Source organism: Pezoporus flaviventris, unplaced genomic scaffold (assembly GCF_033815535.1).
Source record: "Pezoporus flaviventris isolate CSIRO_AGI_PZ_B2104156 unplaced genomic scaffold, CSIRO_AGI_Pfla_v1 ptg000031l, whole genome shotgun sequence".
NCBI classification, from domain to species: Eukaryota; Metazoa; Chordata; class Aves; order Psittaciformes; family Psittacidae; genus Pezoporus; species Pezoporus flaviventris.
In genome coordinates, this window is record NW_026892579.1 from 69,375,665 (window position 1) to 69,403,575 (window position 27,911).

The 27,911-nt window shown below is 42.9% G+C and overlaps 1 protein-coding gene across 4 annotated transcripts in view; it reads left to right on the top strand.

Moving 5' to 3' along the window:
* The window catches only part of RIN2 (Ras and Rab interactor 2), an 81,191-nt gene that overhangs the window by 19,267 nt on the left and 34,013 nt on the right, over positions 1-27,911 (top strand). For 3 of the 4 annotated variants that reach the window (XM_061461771.1, XM_061461770.1, XM_061461772.1), the window contains exons 2-3: positions 10,946-11,038; positions 24,744-24,838. In XM_061461771.1, coding sequence (XP_061317755.1) covers positions 10,982-11,038; positions 24,744-24,838 — 152 coding nt within the window. In that variant the 5' untranslated portion in view covers positions 10,946-10,981. Of the gene's footprint in view, positions 1-10,945; positions 11,039-24,743; positions 24,839-27,911 lie in introns of those variants that run through there. The other variant, XM_061461773.1, reaches the window with a different exon arrangement.

Here is a 27,911-nt window from a genome sequence, read left to right on the forward strand (position 1 = left end):
GGAGTTTGACATCAAAATGTTATTTTGTTTAGATCATTTTAAACATAAGTTATGTCCAATGTTAGAGGAGTGGGCTGGAGGTTTTCTTTTTCTTGAGGCAGGTGAACATGGTAACATTTCAGGTATATATGTTGCAAGGTTTCAGGTTGCCCAGTGAATTTGAGGCACCAGGAATCCATTTTGGTCTAAAACCAGTTATTGTAAGCATGGACCATCAGTCACATCATCCTGGCATTTATGTGTGGCTGGCCTGGCTTCAAATTCTTCTGAGTTTGAAAACGTTTGATATGTACCTGTTACTCTTTCTAAAGAGCACCTTTGTGGTTTAATGGAAGAACTGGAAAGGCTAACTTCAGCTAGGACAGCTTCTGTTCCTGTGCTCTCCCCATAGCCAGGGAGCATAGAGGCAGGTTTAGAGGACCTGTGTCAAGTGTGCGTGTCCTCCCTTTCTGAAATAAAGTCCTTGTTATTGTCTACTGATGCAATATAAAACTCTGCAAAGAAGAAGTAGGGCATGCGTGGGATTAATCCACCACAGGAAAGAGCCACGGACTGTGGCAAATAAGCAGTAAACTACAAGGCACCATATTTGTTACTGAATTTATTATTGTTTCAATCATGCATACCTCAGCCATTAGGCAAAGATACCTTGTATACAAGAACCCTTTTGCTGTAATATGGATGTAAGTTCAAGTTACATTTTCTCTATTACAGTGTTGCAGGATTTCTTTTCCTCTAGATTACAGATTCACAGAATGATCATAATGGAGAATAGTGATTATGAAATAGTCTGAGAACAAACAACTGCCACACAGTAGGTTTAAGAATGTTGGTGTACAGTTTGGCAAGTCATTAAAACTGTAGGTAAAGACATCCCTTTCCTTCCATCAGGCTGCTCACTTTAGCAGGAAAACCTTATTTATACTTATTCCCCTGCCTTATGCAGTTTTGCAGATCTGCAGACATTGCATGTGCATTTAATAAACAATGGCCTATACTTCAGGTGCTGATTCTTGAAAGCATGCTGCGGTGAACTGACCTAGCTTTCAGTAGTCAGTGTGCCTTTGGTTTTGGTTTGGGTGTGCTGTTTTATTATAGTGTATATCAGTAACTAAGTACAAAAGAGTAAACTGTAGAAAAAGATGCTGTGCAAGGTGCAGCTGTCTAATACCAGAAAATGGTATCTAATCACTTTAATCAAGGGAATGTTTGAGTAGCTAGAAGCGTTCAAGCTCACTGAACCAGTAGCTGGTCAGGTGTCTGCTTCCCCCTTGTTGCATGGAGGAACATTCTGGCAGGGTTGTCAGAGCTTTGCTTGGTGCTGCTGTCTGGCAGAAGGGAGAAGTTCTGATGTGAACACTGAAACCCTTATTCTTCTCTGGGATTAATGATACAGGAGAGAGGGGCTTTCTCCAGGTAACTAACAGCCTGCTGGGCTTAACTGTGGATTGTCAGGTGCATCTCCATCTGAATGCAGGTGCTGTAACCCATCCCTTGACTTACTGCTTCCATATGAATTTCAAAGCTTCTCCAGACCTTGAAGTTATATTGTAATTCAAGCGATTACCTTTACTTTCTTCTTCCAGGAACTGCAGCTTGGTGTTAAATGTTTTTTAGGAGGTTTAAAAATGTATTTCTGGATATTTTCACTTTATTATTCCCTGGTTTTGGCAGGAATAACAAATGGAAATTTTAAATACTGGAAGAAATTCTACTGTTGTGAAATATCCAGGCCAGGGAATTTGGGAAGAATATGGACCTTCTGAAAGAGTATCCAAATTGAAGCCAATCTCACAAATATACTTTTCTGACATGTCTAGAGGCAAAATGACATGAATGCATCAACATACAATCATTCTCTTATAGGAGATGTGGTAGTATCCTTTACAATTAAATGCTATGCCAAAGCAAAGTACTTGGGGTTTTTATTCCTTTTCAGTAATGTGGAAAGTATGCCGTGGGAGCAAGCAGGAAGAGGTTGTTTAGTGGAAGAGAGGAAGAGGAAACTGTTTTGAAGGGGTGCAGAGACACAGCATAATCTTGTTGGTAACGTGCCATGTTCATCAAAGCTTAAGGATTGGATTTTTTTAGGCATTCAGTGTCTCCCTAACCGTAAGCTCTTTTTGGAAAAAGTGATACAATGTCTGTTCATGGCAGTGGGAGCAGAGTCAAGCCAACTCTTGCATGCTTTTCAGATGGGATTTTTCAGATGCTTTAATTTCTACATTTGACTTCAGCATAGATAAAAAGTGGCTGGACAGCTGTGAGAGAGCCAGCAGATCTATCCAAAAGCTAATGGTACTTAAAATCTCTCCTGAGAGTGCCATGCTGAAACAAGCTCAAATTAATTCCTGTTCATCTTTTAGTCTCTTAAAAGGCTGCCAGTGAATAGGAAGAAAGGGGAATAAATAAGCCTGTATGGAAAGGGTTGGTTGAGGCAGGAATGATGGTTAGGTGAAAGCAGATGTAGAAAGATCAATGTATAATTTAGCAGTGATGTTCCCACTGTAGATTGTCAGATAAATATATCAAACCATTCATGGACTGGGTCACAGCCTCTGAAGATCTGAGTTTGTCCAGGTAGCAGTTCCTTAAGTAGTTGCTGATATTTTATGGCTTAGCACTTAGTGAGGTGAAGGAGTCCTTGGGAAGATGGCTGTGATTTTAACAGCACTGTTAAACAGGATGAGGAGCATTGATGCTTCAGGATGCAAATACAGGTGTTGGAAATTATCAGCCAAAGAAACTGAAAGTGGCTGTTGCCTGCAATAAGCAAACAAGTGGACATTGTTGGGAGTTGAAAGGTAACTTTTGCATGATAACGTGATGATAATTTGCATGATAGTTTGATATCTAGGAGAATATCACTCTAAGTCAAAGCTATGAACAGGAAGAGGAGATAGTAGTTGCCAGCTGTTTATTTTGGGACAGAGGACTTACTAGGAAAAGAGCAGCCATACTGTGTCCAAGTGAGGGCCCATCAAGCCCACTATCCTCCTGGTCATGAGGAGGATATGAGGTTATAACCCTGCAAACTCTTCACTACACCTCCAGATGCTACACCTCTTTAGAGCATTATTCTGCCTCCAGATTCACAACTGCAGCACCCTGCACACTGATGTGAGACGATGCTGCATTGGGCCCTGGGTAGGTTCTGGCTTGTCTGCCCAGGAGTGGCTGCCTGCTCAAGCTGCCCTGGCTGCATGCATGTAGGGTAGGTCCCAGGGATAGGGATGCTGCATGGTGCAGGCCATGCTCTAGGGGCTGGATCTCCTGCCTGTCTGACTTGAAAAAGTGTCAGTAGGAAAGGGGTGAAAGGCAATGACTTTGTGCCTTAGTTCAGGGGAAGCCTCTGTTTTGCGAAGTCTCTGGATCCCTTGGGCAGATCTCAAGCCTCAGCCGTTCCTCTTACATCTACTGTTTTGCCATACTCTCTGTCTTCTTGGGGGCTGCTGGAGCCCAGAGCTGGGACATCCTCTGGGCAGCCCTCTGGCAGAGCAGGCTTCAGTGGAACTTGCCTCTTACCCTGTTGCAAGCCGTAGGGCAGTGACCCTGCAGGAGAAGAGAAGGCTGCTTGGAGACCTCAGAGCAGCCTTCCAGTATCTGAAAGGGGGCTATAGGGATGCTGGGGAGGGACTCTTCATTAGGGACTGTAGTGATAGGACAAGGGGTAACAGGTTAAAACTTAAACAGGGGAAGTTTAGATTGGATATAAGGAGGAAGTTCTTTACGGTGAGGGTGCTGAGGCACTGGAATGGGTTGCCCAGGGAGGTTGTGAATGCTCCATCCCTGGCAGTGTTCAAGGCCAGTTTGGATGGAGCCTTGGGTGCCATGGTTTAGTGTGAGGTGTCCCTGCCCATGGCAGGGGGGTTGGAACTTGATGATTTTATGGTCCTTTCCAACCCTAACTATTGTATGATTCTATACCGTCCCAGCCTCTAGTGGGTTTCTGCACAGGAGATGTCCAGAGCCATGTGTCACTGTAGTGATCCTCAATGATTGTTTGTCCTGTCCTCTCCCAACCCATGGAAATTCAGGTTGGATTAGCATTGAGTGCAGTGAGAGACAACGATTTTGGCTGAAAGATGGGACTATGACTTGGCTGCTTGTGTGTAACTCCTGTTTAATACTCGGGCTGCTTGAGTGACTGTCCTGGTACAGAGCTTGAACAAAACTGAGCAAGAAGGAAGGCAGTTGTACAGAGTGAGCTTCGTGCTCTGCCACGGCTGCTTGCTGCTGTACCGGCCCAAGAGGAACAAGTATTGCTGCTGGAAGACATAGTGCCTTGTGCTACCTGTGCCAGCAAACAAGGCTTGAGGATGGTGGTGCCTGATGTGACAAATGTAGCAACTGAAAAAGTGTAAAGTGGTGTGTCAGCAGTTGGATGTAACCAAACCTCATCTCATTCATCAGAATATTTGCACATTATTTAATTCTGCTGGTTGCCTTTAGCGACCTTGTGTCTTCCTTTCTTCTTTATGGGAAGAGTGGTAATTTCCTTGGAGGAATCAGTGAGAGGTGTGTAACTGGCAGTGCATTTCCAATTTTGCAAAAGGCATTAAGAGGCACACGGGGAGGGGGGGGGAACGGGGACGGGACAGTGAGCACCTGTGATCTTATCACTGGTTTTAAAAAGTCAGTGTTGCATCTTCCTGCTTCCCTTTTAGTTTTTGAAAAGAACATTGTTTCCTGAACAGGATTGCAGTCAGTCATGGCCCTTCTGCCTGTGTGGGTATTGAGTGGCTGCTTGTAAGGGTTGGGCTTTTTTTTTAACCTCATTTTAGGCAGAAACACTGTTTTTCCCTGACAGCATCCTGGTGGCAACCAGGCTTTCTTCAGGGGATTAAGCTCACACAAACCCATTATGTTCAGGTAGCAGAGATAAAAATAAAACCAATGCTTTAAGAAAAAGTAGGGTGTTCAGGGAATGTTTGTCATTTCCAAGCTTTTTAAAATGTTTAATTAAAATGGCAAAGCAGGGAAGTGTCTCCGTAAACAGTGGCTTGTCATTTCTGCCGTATGCATTATTTGTTTTCTACGAGTAATGTGCCCTTGCGTTACTGGAAATAAAAAAAAAAAGACTAAGACTGTAAACCCTTTCGGCAGCCAGAAGAATGATGAAAGTTAGAATCCTTTTTGCTTAATCCCCTTGCTTTTTGCTTGTGAATACAGCTGTGCTAACACAATGCAACATTTGAGTTGAGAGGTCTGCAAAGTCCTGGCACCGATGACAGTTTTCAGACTGAGGCTCTTATTTGATGGATTTTTCAAAGTGATATTGTGCTCAGTTGTATCCATGTCCCTGGAAGGAGGCTTCCAGTTAACTTCTCAGAGGAAATACTTTCAAAAGGAAAAGTTTAATTTTGCCAAGAATCAGATAAGGTCAGAGTAATTAGACAAACCAGAGCTTTGTAGATTAGAAATGAACGCAGTCCTCTCCATGGAGTAGTGCGCATGTGCTAGGAGAACAGGAAAATGAAATGCACAAGGAAGCTTCAATTTGCTGAAAGTCGGAGGTTCTATGTATATATCTTGGCATATTCTCAAGTGTAAGATTACATTTTAGAAGTATTTTTCTTCCCATTAAAAAAAGGAAGAAAATAAACTGTATTTATTCCTGTTTCTGGTTTCCCGTTTAATCCACTGGAAAATGAGTTCACTGGCTTAATTGTAAATATAGTTTTAAAAAATTACTATATATTTATAAATTGCTATTGTAATTTGATTGTAATGCAATGCTAATTCACCATAGGTTTTCAAGTACCTATGGTTTACTTAACTTCCATGCATTTCCATTATGAGACAGAAGGGATTGTATTTCAGCTCCTCTACTGGTACTGGCAAAGTGGGTGGCCTAAGGAAGGACTATGTTGATGGGTATCAATCAGCAGCATTAGTCTTCTGACATCAGCTGACCTTCCCTAGTTTATATTTAAAGTCTGGTGTGACATTTTTTCCTGTTCTGCCTTGACTACAGAACAGTAAACCCCTTTTGTTTGCCTAATTTCTGTAGGTGTCTGGGCACAGTGGTTGCATGGCCTTCACAGATTGAGAATGGAAGAGGACAGCCAGTTCCTCCAGTGGGTTAACTTAAAATACAGAAAAAGTGGGTTCCAGTCATTCTGTTGGTCAGCCAGCAAAACAAATGCTGCAGATATCTCTTCTTCCCTCAGTGATGGCATGAATGGAGTCTCTTCACTATATCCTTTGTCAGTATTTGTAAACAGAGACCTCTTTTCCTCAGTCAGATCTTGTTAGGTTGACCAAGAGATCAGAGATTGTAGTTAGGAACTGAGGAACAGAAAGCTGATGCAGTTGTATAGCCTCGGTTCCTTAGGAAACCAAGCAGAGGTGGAGTAAGAATGATGATGGCAGGGACTTTTTAAGTTCACCATATCACAGTGGCCCTTGCTTTCCAGCTCAGGGGAGAAACACAGACTGTCTCAACTTTGTTAAGACTTTTAGCTAAGGAAGATGGGATGGTTTGCCTTTTAAAAGCAAGATTGGAATGAGAGGATTAAAAGGAAGGATCCTGAGAAGTCCAGGAAGACTGTGATTGGCATTACTATAGTTAACTGTAGGAACATAAGATTGCAAGAGGAAGAAAATAGGAGCTGTTTTGACAAGAAGTCAGAAGTCTTGGTTACATCCAGACACCGGAGTGGTGCTCTGGCATTCCTGTGTAAATGAAAACCAAGAAAATGAAAACCAGAAGGGAATGGCAGAAAGAAGATGAAAAGCACCAGGATTTTTTTTTTTTTTTTTTTAACGTACAGCTTGCATGGGTGTCAGCATCCATGGAGTAGGACTGTGTTGCAGAGCAGGCAAATCATTCCTTCTCCCTGCCCTGTCTTGTCCTTCACACACACACACACAAGCTTTGTCCTGGATTAGAAGAGCTGTGGGAAGATAGCGCTGCTTGGAGCAGGGATTTGTGCTGCTGGGGAGGAGCCACCCAGCCATGGGAGTCTTGTACCTGCTGCCTTTTGTGAGCTGAGGGCTGTGGAGACTGTTCAGCAGGCAGAGCACGTGGCTGACTGCGCACATGGCTGGCAAAGGTCACCTGAATTATACACTGGGTTGGCTCCTGCAGCTTGGCGACATTTTCAGATGGGTTTCTGAGCAGTCACTCAGGCAACGTCTAAGCAAATCTATGTACACTCTCTGCCTCAGTCCTTCAAACACAGAGGAAGGGGAAAATCCTCATCTCTGATACGTACAGAAGATGACGGGCTTTACTGTCTTTCTCCACCCAGCTTTCCAGTCGAAGAAGGGAGATTTTTCCCTTCTGACAACCTTGTACTGTCCAAAGTCAGCAAAGACAACTTCAGAGCAGTGGGATTTCAGTTCTGGATCTGAATAAGCATCAGATGTGGACAGCTGTGTAGAGAAATGGAGCCTTCTTGACAGCAGGTTCATTTCTCTGCAGCCGTTTCCATGCATTAAGTGGAGATACCTCTGAACTTTGGGGTGGGAGGCGAGTAGTAGCCTACCCTTACTTCTAGTGTGGCACTCGACCCTCATCACCTATTTTACCAGCAGGTCCTCATGTCTATTTTTGTATTGGGTGGCCTAAAAAAATAAGGCATATGCTTCAATAAAAGCCACAACAACAGTGTTTATGTTACCCTCAGTCAGTTTGAAGTCGCACTGTAGCGAGAAGAGGTGGCATGGATTGATTCACATGTAGAGAGCTGAGAAGAACAAGGATTTGAGCTCATCTGAGGCTCAGAGTTATGGTCATACAGTTAGTAATATTACATAAATAGTAACAATAATAGCAGCTATGGAAAAGTTTAGAGCTTCAGAGCCTCTTACAGGCAAAATAAGCAGTGATCTTGTTTGAGGCTTTCTTCTGGCTTGGCAACATACTGCTCTTTGGAGGGCAAACTGTGTTTGTATGTTTGCGTTCTTCTGTAGTGTGGAAGTTTATAAACTTCCATTTGAAATAAGAGGAAGGTTAAAATCTTGGCATATTCTTATTTTGGTAATAGGGTTGCATGCAGACATCCTTGTAGTTAAATTAAAAAAACTCCAAACTACTAAAGCCCCATTAGATTTGCTGTGAAGGGGTGGCTGATTGCAAATGGAATGATTAGTGGCTGAGATTAGAGATGCACATACAACTGCTCATAAACTCCTAATGTGACTCATTGAAAATCTCTGGGTTTTTCTTCCTGTTGAATTGAACTTGGTGTTGTCATTAGAGGATAGCATCAATTTGGAAAGTTCAATTTTTATTCTAACTCCTTTTTTGATTTCTTGGGTCTCCCCCCATCTCAAGTCTTTAAGGTGCAAATTCCCCTTTTCAGAATTCATTGAAAGAAAACATTTTTATTTTATAATTAAAAGGCTCTTATATGGCAACCTTTAGATTGTTTAGAATAGCCAATATCAAATACTGAAAGTCTTTAAAGTGTCTGATTTTTCTCTGCTGGGCAGAGAAGAGATTCAGAGCAGCCTTGTGGAGAAGGACTTGGGGGCGATGGTTGATGAGAAACTGAACAGAAACTGGGTTCAGTGTGCGCTCGCAGCCCAGAAAGCAACCGTATCCTGGGCTGCATCAAAAGGAGTGTGACCAGCAGGGCGAAGGAGGTGATCCTGCCCCTCTGCTCTGCTCTTGTGAGACCTCACCTGGAGCATTGTGTGCAGTTCTGGTGTCCTGAACATAAAAAGGACATGGAACTGTTGGAACAAGTCCAGACACTGGAGCACCTCCTGTATGAAGATAGGCTAAGAAACTTGGGGCTGTTCAGCCTGGAGAAAAGAAGCTGCGTGGAGACCTCAGAGCACTTCCAGTATCTGAAGGGGGCTACAAGGATGCTGGGGAGTGACTCTTTGTCAGGGCCTGTAGTGATAGGACAAGGAGTGATGGGTTCAAACTGAAACAGGGAATGTTCAGGTTAGATCTAAAGAAGCTCTTTACTGTGAGGGTGCTGAGGCACTGGAATGGGTTGCCCAGGGAAGTTGTGAATGCCCCATCCCTGACAGTGTTCAGGGCCAGGTTAGACGGAGTCCTGGGTGACATGGTGTGAGGTGTTCCTGCCCATGGCAGGGGGGGTTGGAACTAGATGATCTTAAGGTCCTTTCCAACCCTGATTATTCTATATTTCTGTGATGTTCCCCAAGTGGAACAGCTGTTCTGTACCCTTGTGCATGTGACAAATGAGGACACAGAGCTAAGGAAGAAACCCACCTGGGAATCCCCTTACTTCACTGGACTTCATTCTCTTACTGGTGTAATCAAGTTATTTAGGCAGACTTTAAGCAATATGGATTAGAATGCTTTAGAGCTTCATCAGGAATGCATTGCTTTAAATATGCTGATTTACAAAGATAGTTTAATTATTTCCCCCCTGCCTTCCCCCACCCCCTGCGCTGGTTTTGGTCTTCTCTTGGTCATCCTCTAGTGTCTGGCTTTCACAAGAATGCAGAATTCAGGATTTTTCTTGCAACCCATGAAGTCTGCAAACTCTGCCTGGAAAATGAGCTGGCTCCTGAGCTTCCTGCCTGGCTGCTCTTTAACCAGAGTCTAAGTGGAAAAATGTGAACCTTTTGTTGTGGGACCTGTGAAAACAGCGTGAACAATTTAAAGGTTCCTGCTACTTGTTAAAACCAACATTAAAAAACGTTTCTTTTCTCCTGCTGCTTCCTCTCACTGTTTTCCAGTGCTTGTGCTTGCTAGGTCTTTTCATTTAACCTTTTTTTCTTTTAAGCTCCTCTTTCCTCCTTGGTCCTATTTACCTTTGTTGATGCCTTCTTATAAGGCATTGGAAGGAAGGAGAACTATGTGTGTATGTGTGTGCCAGGAGGGGAGTGTGTCAAATGTACTTTTTTAACTGTCAGCATTATCTGTCCCAGCTGCATTGTTTTCCTCAAGCTCCATCTGCAGCCAGGCCATTAAACTTGTTTTTCACTGCTGCTCGCTGCCATTTATATTTTATTTTCTGCTTGTATCAAATCAAAAGCTGTATCTCTAAGTCTGTATAGTTTTGCACCTGCAATATTTGCCTTTTAGGTAACTGAAACTTCCAACTTAACTACCTGCTATTGTGTCAGTAAAGGTGTGAGCAAGGAGAAGAGTTAGGTTATTTAAATGCAATTATAAGCTCACTGTTAAAAATCCTAGAAGGATGTTTTAGCCATAGAATTTGGCTCCTGTTTAGTTCAGAAGTTTGTTCCCGAATTACTTGTGTGAATTAGTTGTGACCATAGAGGATCTCTGCTATCAGCTGAACATCACCCCCATAATATTTCTCCTCATGAGCATATGTTCTTGGTATGCGTCAGTAGGTTCATCTGGGTGTTAAACTGTTCAGTTTACCTGATAATGGAAAATACAGCTTCTCCCTAACTGGAACTTCAAATGTCATTTTTGGAGGGGGGTTTTCATTGGTTGGTGTTGAGGTTTGGTTTCATTTCAGTGTTCTGTTTGTGTGGGTTTGCTGGGGTTTGACTGTTTGAGATCTTTTTTGTAATAATATTTTATTTTACCTTCATGGTAATGTGCTTTCTCCTTTGTGGGTGACTTTTATTCCCCCTCCCTCCCCCCCGTCAGCCCCTGTAACATTGTAGTGTTTGAGAGCAAATTGTAGTGACATCCAACATTTTGTTGTGTTTGTAATGCAGGCTGAGGTCAAACAAACAAAGCAATCATTATGTTTTAGCATTCTTTTTTTAATGAGTACATTAAATCTACTCACAGCTACAGGATCAGCTGTGGAGAGAAGGAAGAAACATGAAACTTGAAGTAGCACTGTCTTTTTGAAGCGATTTATGAACTAATAGTAGACTAAAGGGATATGTAAGGACTGTGGTAGGAAAAAATGGTACCGTGTTGTTGTCAGAAAGGGTTTTGGCAGAAGACTTGTTGTGACTGTTTCTGTGGCTTAGAGGAATTTCCTACAGACTGGACTAACCATAAAAAAAATGTCTCTACTTTTAGGAGTTCAAGACATATGGTGGAGTCTTCCTGGTGAAGATGTCATCTTTAAGAATGAAAGCCCATTGTCTGGACAAAAGAGGAAGTTTCTTTAAGGTAAATGGGATATTTATGCAGAGCATAAAATGCATAGGTTTGTGTGAAATGAGTGCTGCAGAATGTGCCATACAGTCTGTGATAAGTAGCAAGACTTTTTGGTAAAATGGGAAGCACTTATTTGAGCATCTCTTTTTAACAGGTGGCATTTGTGGCTAGATTATCACCCAGTTACTTCATGTGTATATTGTTTTCCTGTATACCGAATAGAATATTTAGTGTAAAACAGCTTGTGGCTTTCTTTGCTGCTAATGCTGCAAACATAAGCTTTGTTATGCACATGCATTGCAGCGCTCATAAACTGGATGTGTGTTACTTAAAGTTGCAGTACAGGTTTAGAATTTCCACTATTGGGATTGAAAATTGGTTTCATCTCCTTGCCTATTTTAAGAAAAACTGGTGGGGCTCCTTGTTTGTGTGTAATCTGAACATGCATAAAATACTATCTTTGTATTCTCAATGCCTGTTTCGGTCCATTTTGTGTTTTGGTGGTTTTGGTTTGTCTGTAGGTTTTAGTTCCTTGGCTTTTTTAAAGTCTAACTGTATCTTGGTTAAAACCAACAAGAAGCTGGTGCTTAACTGTAGTCAAACACTCAAAAACCCAGCAAGGCAGATGTCTGTGTCTTTGGGTGTCTACATACTTTAAAGGGCTCTCATGATTCTTCCCCTAAGGTACCAGCCCAGTTTCTTGGATGATACAGGCACTGAAATATAGTAGTTCTGTTCTGGCATGGATGTACTCATAGAGAAAAACCAGAAATAATTCCATGTAGTGTTTCTGTGTTCTGGGGCAGTTTTGAGATGTCATGTAGCTTACAGCACACTTAACGCAGCACATTTCAGTGAGAAATACATTTCAGGTGTGAGCCTTCTGTTTTCCCCCAGCTCCTTTCCATCATGGAGTACAGCTGATGCATGGCAATATACTGAAGGGGCTGGGAAGGCAGGATGCAACATGTGCTTTCCTGGGAAAACTTATGCCCCTGAGAAACACCCAGGGAGTACAGGCAGAGGCCTCTCCAGACTTGAGGTGGTGCTCAGAGGTGTAGGGAGATAGAACCCTTAGTTGAAGCACCTTCAGGTACTCCCTGGAACTCTTTAGAAATGCATTTTTCCCTGGTCATGAACATTCAATTTTAGTCCTGCTAACCTCATCACAGCTGGAAGGTGGAACCTGGAGAACCTCATCAGAAAGTACATAGTTCAGATTGACTGCCTGCAGTCATTGGGTTTTGTGTGTCTTCTGTGACCATTCTCGCTTCTGCATAGTTATAAATCACTTCCATCTCTGGGAACTTCTGTCAAGGATTGAACTTCATGGCTTAATTTTGCTTTTTCCCAGTATTTCCTGCAGGGTTAACTTACAGGATCTGCTCCAGATTTGCTCAGTTGTAGCAGCTTGGCTCAGGCATGAACACTGCAAAATAAACATGGGTCATTGTGTTCTCTGTTCAGCCTCCTGCTCTGTGTGAGGTTTGTTAAGGGTTTGGAGGATCAGTCACAGGACTTTCAGGACTGCAGTAAGCTTACTGGTTTCTAGGGGAAAGTGGAAACATGTTTTATATGACAGAGAAAGACTTTATGCAGTAATGCTGGAGAACCGTCGTGTTTCAGGTTGGCATGGCAAAAAGCAGAGGTGCAGTAGAGGTTATCAGTATGGTTTTCAAGATGACTGAATCCCATTAACTGTTTTATTTCTATGCAGTAGGGGAGTTCTGGAGGCAGTGCTAAAGTTAATTGTGGAGAAGACTGTAGTTAACATTTTCTTCCAGAAAAAAAATGGTTAGTTGAAGTGAAATATAGTTAATAAAGCCTTCATGTGCACTGTGTGAGTACAGCCGTGAGCACCATATGCTTCTAGAGAGCAGGACAGGGAGAACAGTCTCCAGGCAGTGCCATGGTATTGTAAGTATGCTGACCTATCAAGCTGTGGTGTTCTACCACTGGCCAGGAGGGTATGTGTATTTTTCTGATGCAAGAAAGAGAGTAAACTGTCACATAGACGGGCTTGGAATTGAGGCTAAATATACAGTGTTGAACTTTTCTGTTCTGCGTTGGAATTTTGCTGTTTATATAGTGACAGGGTCACAGGGCTGTCTTGTTAGGCACGGATTTGCTCTGAGGAGCAATCAAAATTTATTGGTGCTTCTGAGCACTGAATTAACTTGCCTTGATTGCTTCCCATAGAGTATTCATCACCTGCTGTAACTTCTTCCAGTGAAAGATGCTAATAACTGCTGCCATCACAGCTTATATTAAGACAAAGCATTCTGTTTTCTTTTCCTAGTACTGCCACAAATGTGATTGACCAGCCAAAGCTCTACGTAGTGGCAAGCAGCTGCCACCTTACTGACCATTCCTAGGTCCTGCCTCCTCTGCTGCTCCTAGTGCACTGTATTCTCCTCACTGGTTCTGTGCCACACATTTCAGCTGTTGCTGTTTCCATTCCCTCTGTTTGTCCTGGGACAGAAATGCTGTTCTTTTGCTGGCTGAATCTTACCCTTATGCTCTGGAAGGATGCAGGGAGGGGTGGGGAGTGGTGGAGGGCTGTGTGTTCCAGAGGGGAGAAATACACTCAAAGGGGAACCAAGCACATGGTGGCTAGTGCCTTTAGCACACGGAGAGTAATAATGGCCACTGGTGCTGCGTGCAGGACCAGTTTCTGTGTTAGCAGCTTCATTCTGATGACTGGAAAAAGGGAAATATAACCCCCATTTTCAAGAAGGGGGAAATGAATGACCCGGGGAATTACAGAGCAGTCAGTCTCACCTCTGTGCCTGGCAAAATCTTGGAGCAGATTCTCCTGGCAGGCATGCTAAGGCGCATGAAAATCAACAAGGTGCTTGGTGACAGCCAGCATGGCTTCACTAAGGGGAAATCCTGCCTGACCAATTTGCTGGCCTTCTATGATGGGGCTACAGAACTGATGGACAGGGGTAGAACAGTTGATGTCATCTACCTGGACTTGTGCAAAGCGTTCGACACTGTCCCACACGACATCCTTGGCTCCAAATTGGAGAGATCAATTTGATGGATGGACCACTCGGTGGATAAAGAACTGGCTGGATGGCCACACACAGAGTTGTGGTCAATGGCTCAATGTCTGGCTGGAGACCAGTAACGAGTGGCGTGCCTCAGGGATCGGTGTTGGGACCGGTCTTGTTTAACATCTTCGTCGCTGCCATGGACAGTGGGATTGAGTGCGCCCTCAGCAAGTTTGCTGATGACACCAAGCTGTGTGGTTCGGTTGATACCCTGGAGGGAAGGAATGCCATCCAGAGGGACCTCGACACGCTTGTGAGGTGGGCTGATGCCAACCTCATGGAGTTTAACCATGCCAAGTGCAAGGTCCTACACCTGGGTGGGAGCAATCCCAGGCACAGCTACAGGTTGGGCAGAGAAGAGATTGAGAGCAGCCCTGCAGAGAAGGACTTGGAGGTGTTGGTTGATGAGAAAATGAACATGAGCCGGCTTCAGTGTGTGCTTGCAGCCCAGAAAGCCAACCATATCCTGGGCTGCATCAAAAGGAGCGTGACCAGCAGGTCAAAGGAGGTGATCCTGCCCCTCTGCTCTGCTCTTGTGAGACCTCACCTGGAGCATTGTGTGCAGTTCTGGTGTCCTCAACATAAAAAGGACATGGAACTGTTGGAACAAGTCCAGAGGAGGCCACGAGGATGATCAGGGGACTGGAGCACCTCCTGTATGGAGACAGGCTGAGAAAGTCAGGGCTGTTGAGCCTGGAGAAGAGAAGCTGCGTGGAGACCTCATAGCAGCCTTCCAGTATCTGAAGGGGGCTATGAGGATGCTGGGGAGGGACTCTTCATTAGGGACTGTAGTGATAGGACATGGGGTAACGGGTTAAAACTTGGGGGAAGTTTAGATTGGATGTAAGGAGGAAATTCTTTCCTGTAAGGGTGGTGAGGCACTGGAATGGGTTGCCCAGGGAAGTTGTGAATGCTCCATCCCTGGCAGTGTTCAAGGCCGGGCTGGACAGAGCCTTGGGTGAGATGGTTTAGTGTGAGGCGTACCTGCCCATGGCAGGGGGGTTGGAACTGGATGATCTTAAGGTCCTTTCCAACCCTAACTATTCTCTGATTCTGTAGTACTGTTATAGTGACACACAAGCACATTGAAGGGTTTGCTTTATGTGTTGCATGTTTTTTTTGTCTTAAGGCAGTCTTACCAGGGCAATCTTTAGGATACAAATGATCCACAGTGTGTTTTCCTCTTTGGCTTGCCTAGAGCTTCATGTGGTGAGCAATAAACAGGGTGTTCTGGTGGCAGGAGCTGCTACTCAGTTTTCTTATATCTCATAAGCACAAACATTAACCCTATTTGATGCCACTCCAAAGCCGTAGAGGAAGAATGGTCATATTTCCAGACTGTGGTAAGAAACTGTCTCAGTTCATAGAATCATAGAATAGTTAGGGTTGGACAAATATGAGGAGTATTTTTAGGTTATCACTTCCCCTGTGCTAAATGGTGTCAGTGGGAGGACTGTAAGCGAGTGCCAGTGTCAGATTCTGAAGCCTTGGTATCTCCTTGTGTGAGTAGTTCTATGTGGAAAATAGATGCTGGAATAATTATTTTGTGTGCCTGCTGTTTATGGTGTCATGGTTGCAGTTACCTGGAATGATTAGGAATGCAGTATACCTGAGCAATTTCGAGACACCAGACTTGGAAAGCCACAAGAAACACTGTGAATTAAGAAACTAAGGTTGTCCTAAATTTTCCTAAGGACAGCCTGGCAGGGGAATAGTCTGAAGAACAGTGGGAATAAAATATGCCTTGAAGCTATGTTTTCAGGCCTCTCACAATCCCTGAGAAGCTGCACTGTTGGACCACTGTTCTGAAACTACAGCGTCAGACTGGAGACTGGAGGCAGCCTGTGTATCCAGTGTGTGTGTGTGCACACTTTGTATACAGTGAAATTGCCTTCTCTTCCTTTTCCTCCCCCCACGTTTATAAAATTGTGGCAGCAGTTACGTTTGCTACTGCTGGATGGGTGAGCAAAGAAAACTCTTGGTGCATCAGATGTTCTCATTTTAACTTATTTGAATTTGCCAGGTCTGTCTGTGTTTTGGAGATGTAGTGCTTAAAATTACAGCCTTTTACCCGTGCTGACCTGTACTTCAGTATGCCCATCCAGATGGACAGACTGTAGTGTACTTCTGCATGTTGCTCTCATGTTGTTCTTGTTACTTTACAGTTACCCCAGAAACCTTTAGCATATTGGTATGCAGTTTCACAGGACACTTAAGTCCTCATAAAGAGTATCTTACCATTCCCAGCAATGTTTACGAGAAAATTCATTGACAAATAACAGTGGGAAACTCAAACTTTTCCTTCTGGCTCTTAAATAGCTCCCATTGCTGAAGCTGGGGCTTCCATCCAGCTCTTTTTGTTTGTTTGTTTGGTTGGTTTTTTTTTTCTTTTTCATGTTCATTCTTTTGACTGTTGGTACACCCGGAAAACAGGATTCTCCCAATTTGATGAAGAGCAAAGGTCTGCAGTTTTATGGCTGAATTCTCTTCATACCTTGCAATTGATGAAGGCTCAAAGTTAGCAAGTACTGAAAGAATTAAGCGAAGATGGAGTTAGGCTAGGGCAATTCTGGAACTGAATAGCTTGCCAGTGGTTACAGAGGGAGTCTGTGGTATAGCAAGGAACTGAATATATGTCTCTGACAAATGTGCTTTTTACTGAACCATCCTCATTGTCATCCAAATGTTCCAGTCTTTACTGAACTGGCATCAGAGGTTTTACACCACTAATGCTCTCCTGTCCCAAAATCAAACATCAGGCAAAGCTTTGTTGCTTACTGAAGAATAAGACAGTATTGTTAGTGGTCTTGAGAATCCATAGCTCACTGTGCAGAATAACCAGAAATTGCAGCCATGTATCAAAATATTTGATTGTGTTCAATCCAGCAAGAAGTCCAGAAATAGCATTCCCAGTTTAGCTAATCTCTGGCACTTGGCTATCTCATTGCACAGGGTGCTCTTTTGAGGGTTGCTATGCTCTGCTTATCAAGACACAACGGAAAAGATGTGATTCTAGAGACCTGCATCCTCTTTGGTAAGAATGAAAGATGCGATGCTGATAGGAAGGGGGGTGGGAAGTGCTGAGGCTCATTTGTCCAGTCTGATACTAATCCTTGCTCTCCTCAGCCTGTGTTCCCTTGCCAGATTGGAAGCCCTGATCTTACCTTTTCCTCTTTATCAGTTGTAAATCTCAGGGCTTGGAAACATCCTGCATGAAAGATGGCGGTTTTGGTAATTCTCTGTACAAGCCTGTTTACATTTCAGCACAAAACCCAGGAAGTTGGCTGCCATGCAGTGATGGATGGGTGATTTTTCTAAAAATGTCCTGAAATGGACAACAAATCAAAGCCACCCGTCTTCCTCTTGGGACTAGGGAACTTTATTACTTGGATGAGCAAGACCATGGCTCTGCTGGCCTTCTGAGGGAAACACGGGTCTGTGTCTGGTCCTGGGCATGTACTTTGATGCACAGCAGTGATGCATGTATAGACAGAGCATATATGACAATCAAATATATGTATTCTGGGGAGAGAGCACTGGTGAGCTGAGTTATGTTTGGTCTCTGTGTAGGAATGATGCTGTCACCCCTGCCAGCTACTGAAAGCTGTGATCAATCTTATTGAACAAATAACCAGTTGACAATAAGCATAGCGTTAAACATTATGAAAGAAAACATTGTGGTTCAAGATTTTGCATTTCATTATTTCCTTCATGGATTTTAGGAATGTAAACAGTATATGAGTATTTGTGGCAATCTAATGTTTAGGATGGGTTTGGCTATGGAATACTGTACTGAGCTGGTATGTGAATTCATGCAGAGTCATAATTATTACTTGGGTTTACAGTGGTTGTATTGTACTTTCTTTTTAACTTGCAAAACAGTGCTTTATCAGAAGTAAACTCCAAAGGAAAAACATTAACACAAAAATGTCAGTTTGTTATGTTATATAAGGTCTCCCTTTACTTTCAGGGTTTTTTCTAATATTAAATAGTACATCACCTGAGAAGGTGTCATACTTGCAAACATTTATTTTCACGTAAACGTCTTATTTCTGTAGCATAGCATGGTAATAACTGTTTCAATGGTCCTATATCATCTGTGGCCAATTTTTTCAATTTTTTTTTTTAAGCCTTGAGGTTTGTGTATGTTTTTTTACAGTAACAGAAGCCTCTGACAAATATATCCATCCACTTCAGCTGCATTTTCCTTTGGAAACTGCTTCTTATGTTCTTGATTTCAACTGGTCAATGGGTGAGGTTTCCCCATTATTTCCAGCAAAGTAGGCATCCCACTCTGAATAGGTGGCAGCCTTCTGCTGCTGCTTGTTTCCTCAGGGTTAGATCTAATAACAGTACGCACCGAGGATCCTTCCTGCATTTTGTAGAGACATATTACTAACAGCTTATCTTGTGTAACGCTAATGATGCGTCACATACAGTGCTTGTTGACCAGAAATATCTTGCTCCTAAATACTTCAGAAATTGTCAAAATCATGAGTACATGTTATGTTATTTGATAGTAAATGATTTGTCAGGTGCTGTTGTAACAATGTTTGTCAGTTAATTGCAAGAATACCCAAATGGTGCAACTCCAAAAGACTGTTTGTTTTTGGCGTTTTTTTTTTTTAAATCAGGAGAAGAGTAACTTCTTCTTTTTTTTTTTTTTAACATAAAAAAGAATTTGGGGAAAATGAGTTTCATTTGCAGAAAGTATTGACAGTTTATTTAAAAAAATGAGATTTTAATTCCTAAAGATCAGTGTTTTGGTTCAGGTGTAGTACCTGCTGTCACGGTGGGTGGGGAGCGTGCTCTGTTCTATAGACTTGGTAGGTCATGGGGGTTATGTAGTATACCCAAGAAATGTAGCCGGTAGGAGCGAATGTGAGCGTAAGACCACTTGAAACATTTGAAATGTGCCATTTTGTTTCATTTCTCTTTAGCATTTTTTCTAAACACAGAAAAAAATCCTCTTAGGAAAGACAGCTTTGCGCAAGTTCTCTTCAAGGCAGACATACGAATTAAAAAGCATTAAGATTTCAGTGTTTTCAATATAAAGCTGTTCTGCATCACTTGCCTTATGCTGTTCTGATTTAAAGCGTTTATAAGTAAAAATGCATATTTAAATAATTTTTTTCCCCAAGAACTTTAATTTTGTGCAAGCAAGTAGCTTTCCCAGACAAAGATGTAAAGGGCAGTTGTGTTAAAGAGGCCAAACATGGCAGCTATACAAAAATGACTACAAATAAGTTAAAAAAAAAAATAGGGTATTGGAAAGCATCAGAAGACGCGCTGCCATGTTTTAGCCTTTAGGTATAAGTGAACAAGAGGCCAGGTTGGATGAAGCCTTGGGTGAGATGTTAAGGTGGTGTCTGAAAGCCCCGGATGCTTTTGTGGAGAGCTCCTATTCTATACTTTTCAGAGAAAAATGCTAGAAAACTCTTTTGTTGTGCAAACTGTTGGCCTGTGAGCCACTTAATCATAGAATCATAGAATAGTTAGGGTTGGAAAGGACCTTAAGATCATCAAGTTCCAACCCCCCTGCCATGGGCAGGGAGGCCTCACATTAAACCGTGTCACCCAAGGCTTTGTCCAGCCTGGCCTTGAACACTGCCAGGGATGGAGCATTCACAACCTCCCTGGGCAACCCATTACAGTGCCTCAGCACCCTCACAGGAAAGAATTTCCTCCTTATATCCAATCCAAACTTCCCCTGTTTAAGTTTTAACCCGTTACCCCTTGTCCTATCACTCCAGTCCCTAATGAAGAGTCCCTCCCCAGCATCCCTATAGCCCCCCTTCAGATACTGGAAGGCTGCTATGAAGTCCCCAAGCAGCCTTCTCCAGGCTGAACAGCCCCAACTTCCTCAGCCTGTCTTCATACAGGAGGTGCTCCAGCCCCTGATCATCCTCATGGCCTCCTCTGGACTTGTTCCAACAGTTCCATGTCCTTTTTATGTTGAGGACACCAGAACTGCACACAATGCTCCAGGTGAGGTCTCACAAGAGCAGAGCAGAGGGGCAGGATCACCTCCTTCGCCCTGCTGGTCAAGCTCCTTTTGATGCAGCCCAGGATACGGTTGCTTTCTGGGCTGCAAGCACACACTGAAGCCGTCTCATGTTCATTTTCTCATCAATCATCAGCCCCAAGTTCCTCTCCTTGGGCTGCTCTCAATCTCTTCTCTGCCCAACCTGTAGCTGTGCCTGGGATTGCTCCCACCCAGGTGTAGGACCTTGCACTTGGCATGGTTAAACTCCATGAGGTTGGCATCAGCCCACCTCACAAGCATGTTGAGGTCCCTCTGGATGGCATTCCTTCCCTCCAGGGTATCAACCGAACCACACAGCTTGGTGTCATCAGCAAACTTGCTGAGGGCGCACTCAATCCCACTGTCCATGTCAGCGACGAAGATGTTAAACAAGATCGGTCCCAACACCGATCCCTGATGTGTCCCATCTCTGTAGATGTGTCAGAGAGTGGTCCTTTATGGGTGCAATTGATCTTGCAGGTGCAAAGACTGAGGTGATCCTGCCCATGAAGAGGAGCTTATTCATCCTGTTGCTGTAGCTGGTCCATGAGGAACAGCAGCTGAGCTTTCATGCAGTTGCCAGTGTGGGAAATCTTGTAGGGAAAGAAGCCCAGGTTGTGATGTTGGCAACTTAGGATTCAAAAGCAGCTGCTAATGTGACAGAGGGTTGCCCCCATTTCTGCCATTACCTCTTTCGGTCTGAAGCAGAAGCATATCATTCCCATGCTGCTTCTTGCAATACCTGGTGCCTGCATGCCTCCAGCCAGCTGCTAGTCTCCCCTTGCAATCTTTACAGCTTCTGCCAGTTGTTGTGCACAAATCCTGCTGCTGTAGCCAAGCAGAAGTGGCATAATCTCTTTTGGTGATTTAACAATAATCATTTGAAAATAAATAGGTGGTCAATTCCAGCTGAGATTGACTGTCTTTGAGATGCTTGTGTCAGTGGCCTTAGGTTTTACCATGCCCCAGTGGAAGGATGCAATGCAATGGAAAGGAGCTGAGGGTGGGGGTGATTGTTCTGGACCCTTTGTGATCCCCTCCATCAGACCCTGCAGCAGGGTATCAGATAGGGTGACCAGTCCATGTAGCACTGGAGTAGGTTTTGGCTAATGCAGTGAAAAGGCTGCTCTGCTGACCTTATTCAATATTGCAGGTTACAGAGCTCATAGCTACACTAGGCCTGTTTCATTAGCAATTACATCTCTGAATAGTTTAATAACATATTAAGCTTCAGATAGTGATTTCTGTCAGAAGTTCATATTTTAAACTCTCAAATATAGTTGCAGATCACTGAATCGGTTGCCATCTATAATGAGACTCAAGGTGCTGACTCACATTGTGTGCTGGTAGCTGACTCGTGGTGACTTCCTCCTGTCACCTTGCTCCAGGCGAGCCAAGACCAGAAGCCCTAATGTATTTACAGCTGGCTAAATTGCCCATATTTGTGACTACTTAGTGCTTGAAAAATTTCACACTCTCATAGTGAATATGAAGCATCTTTAGGGAATGCTGCAATTTAAAACCGAAAACTGAGCCTTGCTTCATTTATTAGGAACGATAATTTTTTTGGCCATTACTGCAGGATGAAGCACATAAGGCAGTTCTGCTCATGACATGGCTTGTTCATGACTCCACAGACCGTGTTAGAGCCTTTGTAGCTATCTGGTAGGAAAAGAAAAAAGGCTGTAATCTGGTCATGATTCAGCTCTCAGTTGTGTTCAGGTGCAACTTTGGAAAGGTTTTAACAGCAGCAGAGAGTTGCTGCAGGAAGAAAAGACTGCATGCTACCTTACTGCAGTAGGTGGGAGGTTAGGAGGTCTGAAAATACTAGAAACTGCACAACAGACAGCAGAGAATGAATTCCACTTTACTCATTCAGCTGCTGGGGAGACTGGGAGGATTTCATGTAAGAAACCTACTGCTTGGAGGCTAATATGGAAGGTGGAAACCTGGTGCCCAGTGTGGCTGGGAAGGGGATATTGCCTCCAGTCCTTTTTAATCTGAAAGTTCAATTTCCTGGCACTGAAGTAAATTAAGATTTGCAAGTCTCGTGTTTGCATACTTGCAAAAGGGACCAAGTTCAAACATGTCACTTCTGAATGGACGATGGAAAATACAGGGCAGGAAAGTGGTGAGGTGTATGCCAGGATATGTAGGTAAAGGTGAAGGATAAGGGAATAAAAAAAGGCAACCAGAAGACTGTGCTGAGCAGTTAAGAGCTGTTTTAAGGAACTAAAATGAACAGCTTCAGCAGCACCGTAAGGAATAAGAAGGCTACAAGAGCTGTAGAGGCATAATAAGACTTGCATCAGTGATGTTCCTTTTATTAAACCTGTATAGCTGCATTTGACTACTTCATTGCACTTAGCAAAACCAATAATGAATGAGAAATTTAGCAGGTACTTATAACTGAATATTTTTACTGTAACTGTCAGCCCCGAAGCATGTTTCCTGCTGCTGAGTAGATGGCTGGAAGACATGAATGGCTTGAATTCCAGCAACATCCTGGTCAGATTGCAGAGTTTTGGGTGGCTGATCCAATTACTGACTAGTTTGGGGTGCCTAAACTGAGACATAGGTTCTCTGTTGGCACAAAGAGCCCAAATCCCTGGGCTGTTTCTGGAGTGGCTGAGCAAAAGGGCATGATTTCATATTGGAGATGGGATATAGTGACTCGCTGAAACGGGCAGACATACTCCCAGCCTGGGGATTTCCTCTGTTTCCTGGCATCTGTTCTGGAGCTTGTCTGCACCCCTCAGAAATTAGGTTCAGGTCATTAAGCCAGCAGGAAACTAACCAAAATACGAAGTGGAAAAGTCTTCCAACCTTTTAGCAAGCTGCACCAGTTAACAGAGCTAGAGGAACAGCCAAGCCAGCCTGAGGGAATAGGTGGCACCTCCCTGCCTGGGGGCAGCGCATCATTGCATGAAACTTCCCCTCCATCAGGTCAGTGAGAATTGCAGCTGTATTGTTTCAAAGGATTATGAGAATGAATGTATTGAGGATGCTGCTGCTAAGGTGGTAGAGGCTTTAAAAGACAAAAACCAATGCAGTGTGATCTGCAGAATGTCATGTCCTGGCTAGAGCACTCTTTGAGCACCCAGGTCAAATCTTCCCTCTGAGGTGATGCTGCTGCCCATTGCCACTACCAGAGGCATGTGGTGATGTGATGGCTTTCTGGTGAGGCTCATTTAACAGCAGTGGCAAGTATATATTTCACCATGTAAAGCCGGTGTGGAGGGTGCATTCATCCCTTATACAAAAGGAGGAATGAGTTTACCTGTTCCTAGCAGGACACTTGGTGGCTCTTTCTTTGAGATGCTGTTTCATGGGGGTGCTGGGTGCTGTGGTGAGGTCCAAGGCTGCTCCTTCAGGGCAGCACAGTTTCCTCCTGCTGCTCTTGGTCATGGTCAGGAAGGCATTGCTCACATCTTCCTGCGGTGACTCAGGATGTTTGAATATCAGCAGGTGGAAGCTCTTTGTAGACTAGAAGCCCAGGGTATGGATGTAATTTTTCACTTAATGGACTTGGCCTGTTATAAGCAGACACTGAAACTCTTGAATTGATCAGAATAGTGCTGCACAGCAAAGGAGGCTATGAATTCCTGAGATAGAGGAAAACTTTCAATAAATAGCAAAATAGGAAAGTATTGTCTGTAGTACTTCGAAAACACTGCTGTACTGAGCTACCTAGCAGTAATAGGATCCAGGGTTATGTCTTGTGAATGACTATGAAGACTGTTCTAACTTTGGCTGGAAAGCTGGTTTTACTTCATCTGCCAGGAATTGTGTGTGTTTACTCTGAGGTGCAGGGGTGGTGGTAGGGGAGACAGCATCACTGCAAACCTTCTCATAAGGTTTTACTACAGGCAGGAGAGGGGACACTGCCAGGGCTTATAAACTGCCATGGTGTGGTGTGTCAAGCAAACTTGATGCAATTGCTGCAAAGAATGTCCTAGACAGGATGCTTTGCCAACTTCATAGTTGGTTTCTGCTCAACAAAACATTTCCCAGACACTGGGCTAGGAAATCCTATGTTCCTTGGGTTAGAGCCCTAGTGCTAATCTCACCCACTTCAAAAATGAGGTCCTACACTTGTCCAAAATGGGGACTGAGTTCCACCTGAGCTGAAGTGTTACAGGGCAGCAACTCTTTTAATTAGAGTTGTTCTGCTCAAGTGCAGTCTGAGTCCTAATGTGAAAAGCAGCCACTCTTTCCTTCTTTCTTTGTTAGTTTTCATCCTCTACAATGTCATAATGCTGGCTTAGCATCCCTTCTGAAATAACTCTTGCAGATGGAACTCTTCTAATTGTACTTGTTGAGGAAACAAATCCTGAAAATGATCAAATCATTTACTTCTTTTAGGCTGTTGTATATGTTGAGGCTGCAGATTTAATATATTTAAATCAAGAAGCTAGCTGGAAGGTTTTGTACTGGCAGAAAATGAGAATTATTCTTCCTCCAAGAGTGATTATAAGTGGCCTCAACCATTACTTTTTCTTTGGAAGGGGAAGTCCAAATAGGATGCAGTTTAAAAAAGAAAAGGTTTGTAATCTCTGGTGACTACGCTTGCCCGGGCTGCTTTTCCACGCCTCTTCCACTCACTTGACGTCATACTATTTTTGTCCCTTTCTAGCTCATTGACACAATTGCCTCAGAAATCGGAGAACTGAAACAGGAGATGGTACAGACAGATCTCACAGTGGAAGATGAATCAGCTGATTTGCAAAGGTGATTAAAATATTTTTGGTTTGTTTTTTTCCTTTCATAGTTCCTGGAGCTGTACCGTAACAGGAATGTCTTCATTGTGTTCTCTTCTTGGGTGGCTTATGTCCTAGCACTTTTCATCCTAACAACATAAGGGGTGTAGGTATTCTTGCTCTTGCTTCAAGGAATTTGCCCTTCTGCAGGAGGAGCACCCAGAGATTCAGTTGTTCTCTGTATCTGCCTTAGTATCTTCTAAAAGCAACTGAACTTCACTTCTACTTCCTTGTTACAGACCTTGGATACTGATGAATGTCTAAAGCAGGAAACTACTAATGTTATTCCCATTGTCTATAGCAATGAGCTTTGCTTTCATGCTGTAAAGGCTAAAAATGTCCATTGCTCTGTGAAGATTCATCATACAATAACACGGTTTATGTTCTCAGGATGGGAAATAAAATATTGACTAATATGAGCTAATGCTGATGTGGATTATGTGTATTTAAGTTCATTTATGTGTAACTTGCACATAAAAAAATTAAGTAGATGGGGGCATTTCCTTAACCTTATAATGATTTGAGATACATATTACAGAGCAGATCAGTTCTGGCTTTTCAAAACAGGTCATGCTGCATAAGAGTGGACTGTGGAAATTTTTAGTCTTAAACTTGCACCTTTAAATGGGCATAGTGGGACCCCAGCATTTTGCCTCTGCTGTGGCTGTTGTGCTTGATGGGCAGTGTCTGTTAAATTGACATCTGGGGGATATTTAGTATTCTTAATCATTGTGTTAACAAGAGAACATATTTTTTTAATTATTGTTGAAATACGTGCTGCAAGAGGAAAGCAACTGATGCAGGTTGGACGAGGCCTTGGGTGACATGGTTTAGTGTGAGGTGTCCCTGCCCATTGGCAGGGGGGTTGGAACTTGATGATCTTAAGGTCCTTTCCAAACCTAACTATTCTGTGATTCTATGATTCTAGGTATTCTGTTACATCTGACCTGCACAGTCTGGGCAGCTCTGGAGCTGGTAGGCTTTGTTCTTCAAGAGTTAATGAAGTGGGAAATTGCTATTTAGAATTACATCTGTGGGTTTATGGTTGTTTTTTCTTTCTGTGCTAAAACTTACTACACTATGTATTTAAATTATTTAAATAAAACATCGGGCTGCACCTTTGTTGCCCAAGTGGTAAAGAACATAAGACAGTAGTTAATTTTAAGTCCTTGACTGTGCTCCTGGTTACACATTATTCCAGTTTTAAAGCTTATGAAAGTTCTTTTACAGGGCTGGGAAGGACACTTTCTCCATTTCAGGGGATTCATCTAATTAATTTCAATGATCATCAGTTAATTTTCAGTTAAGGAAAGGCTTTTTGTGTCTTTGAATATACCAAATGCAGGAAAGACTAAGATCTACTGGTTTCAAAATCTTGGGGGAACACTTAGCTGGAAACAGTCTATTAACTCCCTCCACTCCCTTTACAAATCCAAGAAATATTTTTATTGATTTTTTTTTTTAACGGTTTGTTTGTTTGTTTTTAACTATGTTAATTTCAAGTGCAAAATATATTTTGATTAAAATATGTAAGTAAAGCTGACATAAAGTGAATTATGCAATTTCCACAACTAACTGAATTAAATCTCATATTAATAGCCATCCAGTTAAGAGATACACATTCTTTTGTCACTTTTAAGATTATAAATGTAAAATATGAAATCTGAATAAATGAATTGGGGTCAATTTTTTTTTGTGACTACATAATTCTGAACTGTGTGCTTCTGTGTAAGGAAGAAATTGTATCAAAGTTTCTATAAATTATGTAATTAGTGGTGCACTGATATATTTTGCTTATCTAGAACTACAAAGCAAGGTTACAGTAACTGCAGCTAAGGTTTTACAGAGTTATTTTCATTAGACTCCTCACAAGGATGTGTTTACTGTCACAGCTTTATTTCTTTGTAGTTAATTTAAAACCTTGTGTTTGATGTAGGTTGTTTTTATTATTGTGTGTTCTGCTTTGCAGAAGTCGGCATCTTGATGTGACATTTGGATTTGCATCTAGAGAAATTGGAGCTAAGAGGACTGTATATTTTCCTTGCACGTTTTTCACCTTAGGATATATCCTCATGCTTCCAGAACAGCTGTAGAAAGGCAGTGGTTGCAAGAGCTCCCAACTGTATTCAGAAAAATAAGTACATGAAATCACATGAATGCAGCTTTAGTTTTTGATTTTCTTTCTTTTTTTTTTTTTTTTTTGGTGGGGGGGGGGGGGTTGGTTTTGGTGATTTGTTTTTTAGGGAGAAGAGGGTTGTGGTTATCTGGTGACTGTCAGATTTATACTCCTCATTTATATATTTTGGATTGTCTCCACTTTTTTGCATCTATGGCCTAAGTAATATTGAGAATGCTTCAAGTAACTGTGCCTGCAATTTGGCTTCTAAGCATATAAAGCCAGGCAAAAAAGAGGCTTGTAAAATTGTTTTTAAAGTGGGATGCTCACGCCATCAGTTTCAATATCCCATGGTGTTTAATACTTGGACTTTTTCCCAGCACAGACACACATCTCAGTTGTGCAAATGGGAAGTGCTGTGAGAAAAGGGCATAAATGGGATAAATTTCTGACCCACGCTGTACCAGTGAGAGACCTTTGAAAAGTAACTAGAGATCTGCATGCAGCAGCAGCCCAGGCCAATGTAGGATAGGGGAGCGCACGTGACATGGTTGGTGGCATCCAGATGGTCTCTTAGGAGGTACTTGGTCTCCCTTGAGGGCTCCAGGACTCCTGTGTATCTGTTGTCTTTGTGAATGATAGTGGAGGGAATACGCTTGTTGATGTTCTCTTTGCCCTTGTGACTGGGAAAGGAACAAGAGGAATATTCCTCACTGCTGAGTACCAGTGGAGTGGGAAAGCAGTGAATCTGGACACAGAACTGTGTTTTGCAAGCCTTTGCCACCGTGGTAGAGTTGGCAGCAAGGCTTGCTAAGTTGCGTCTCTGCTGCCATGGGCAAAGAGCAGACCTCCCCTCACTTTCTTACTCCCTGCTAGGTAACATCAAGGTATGCAAGGACCCTAAAACCAGAGGCAAAAAATCAAGTGA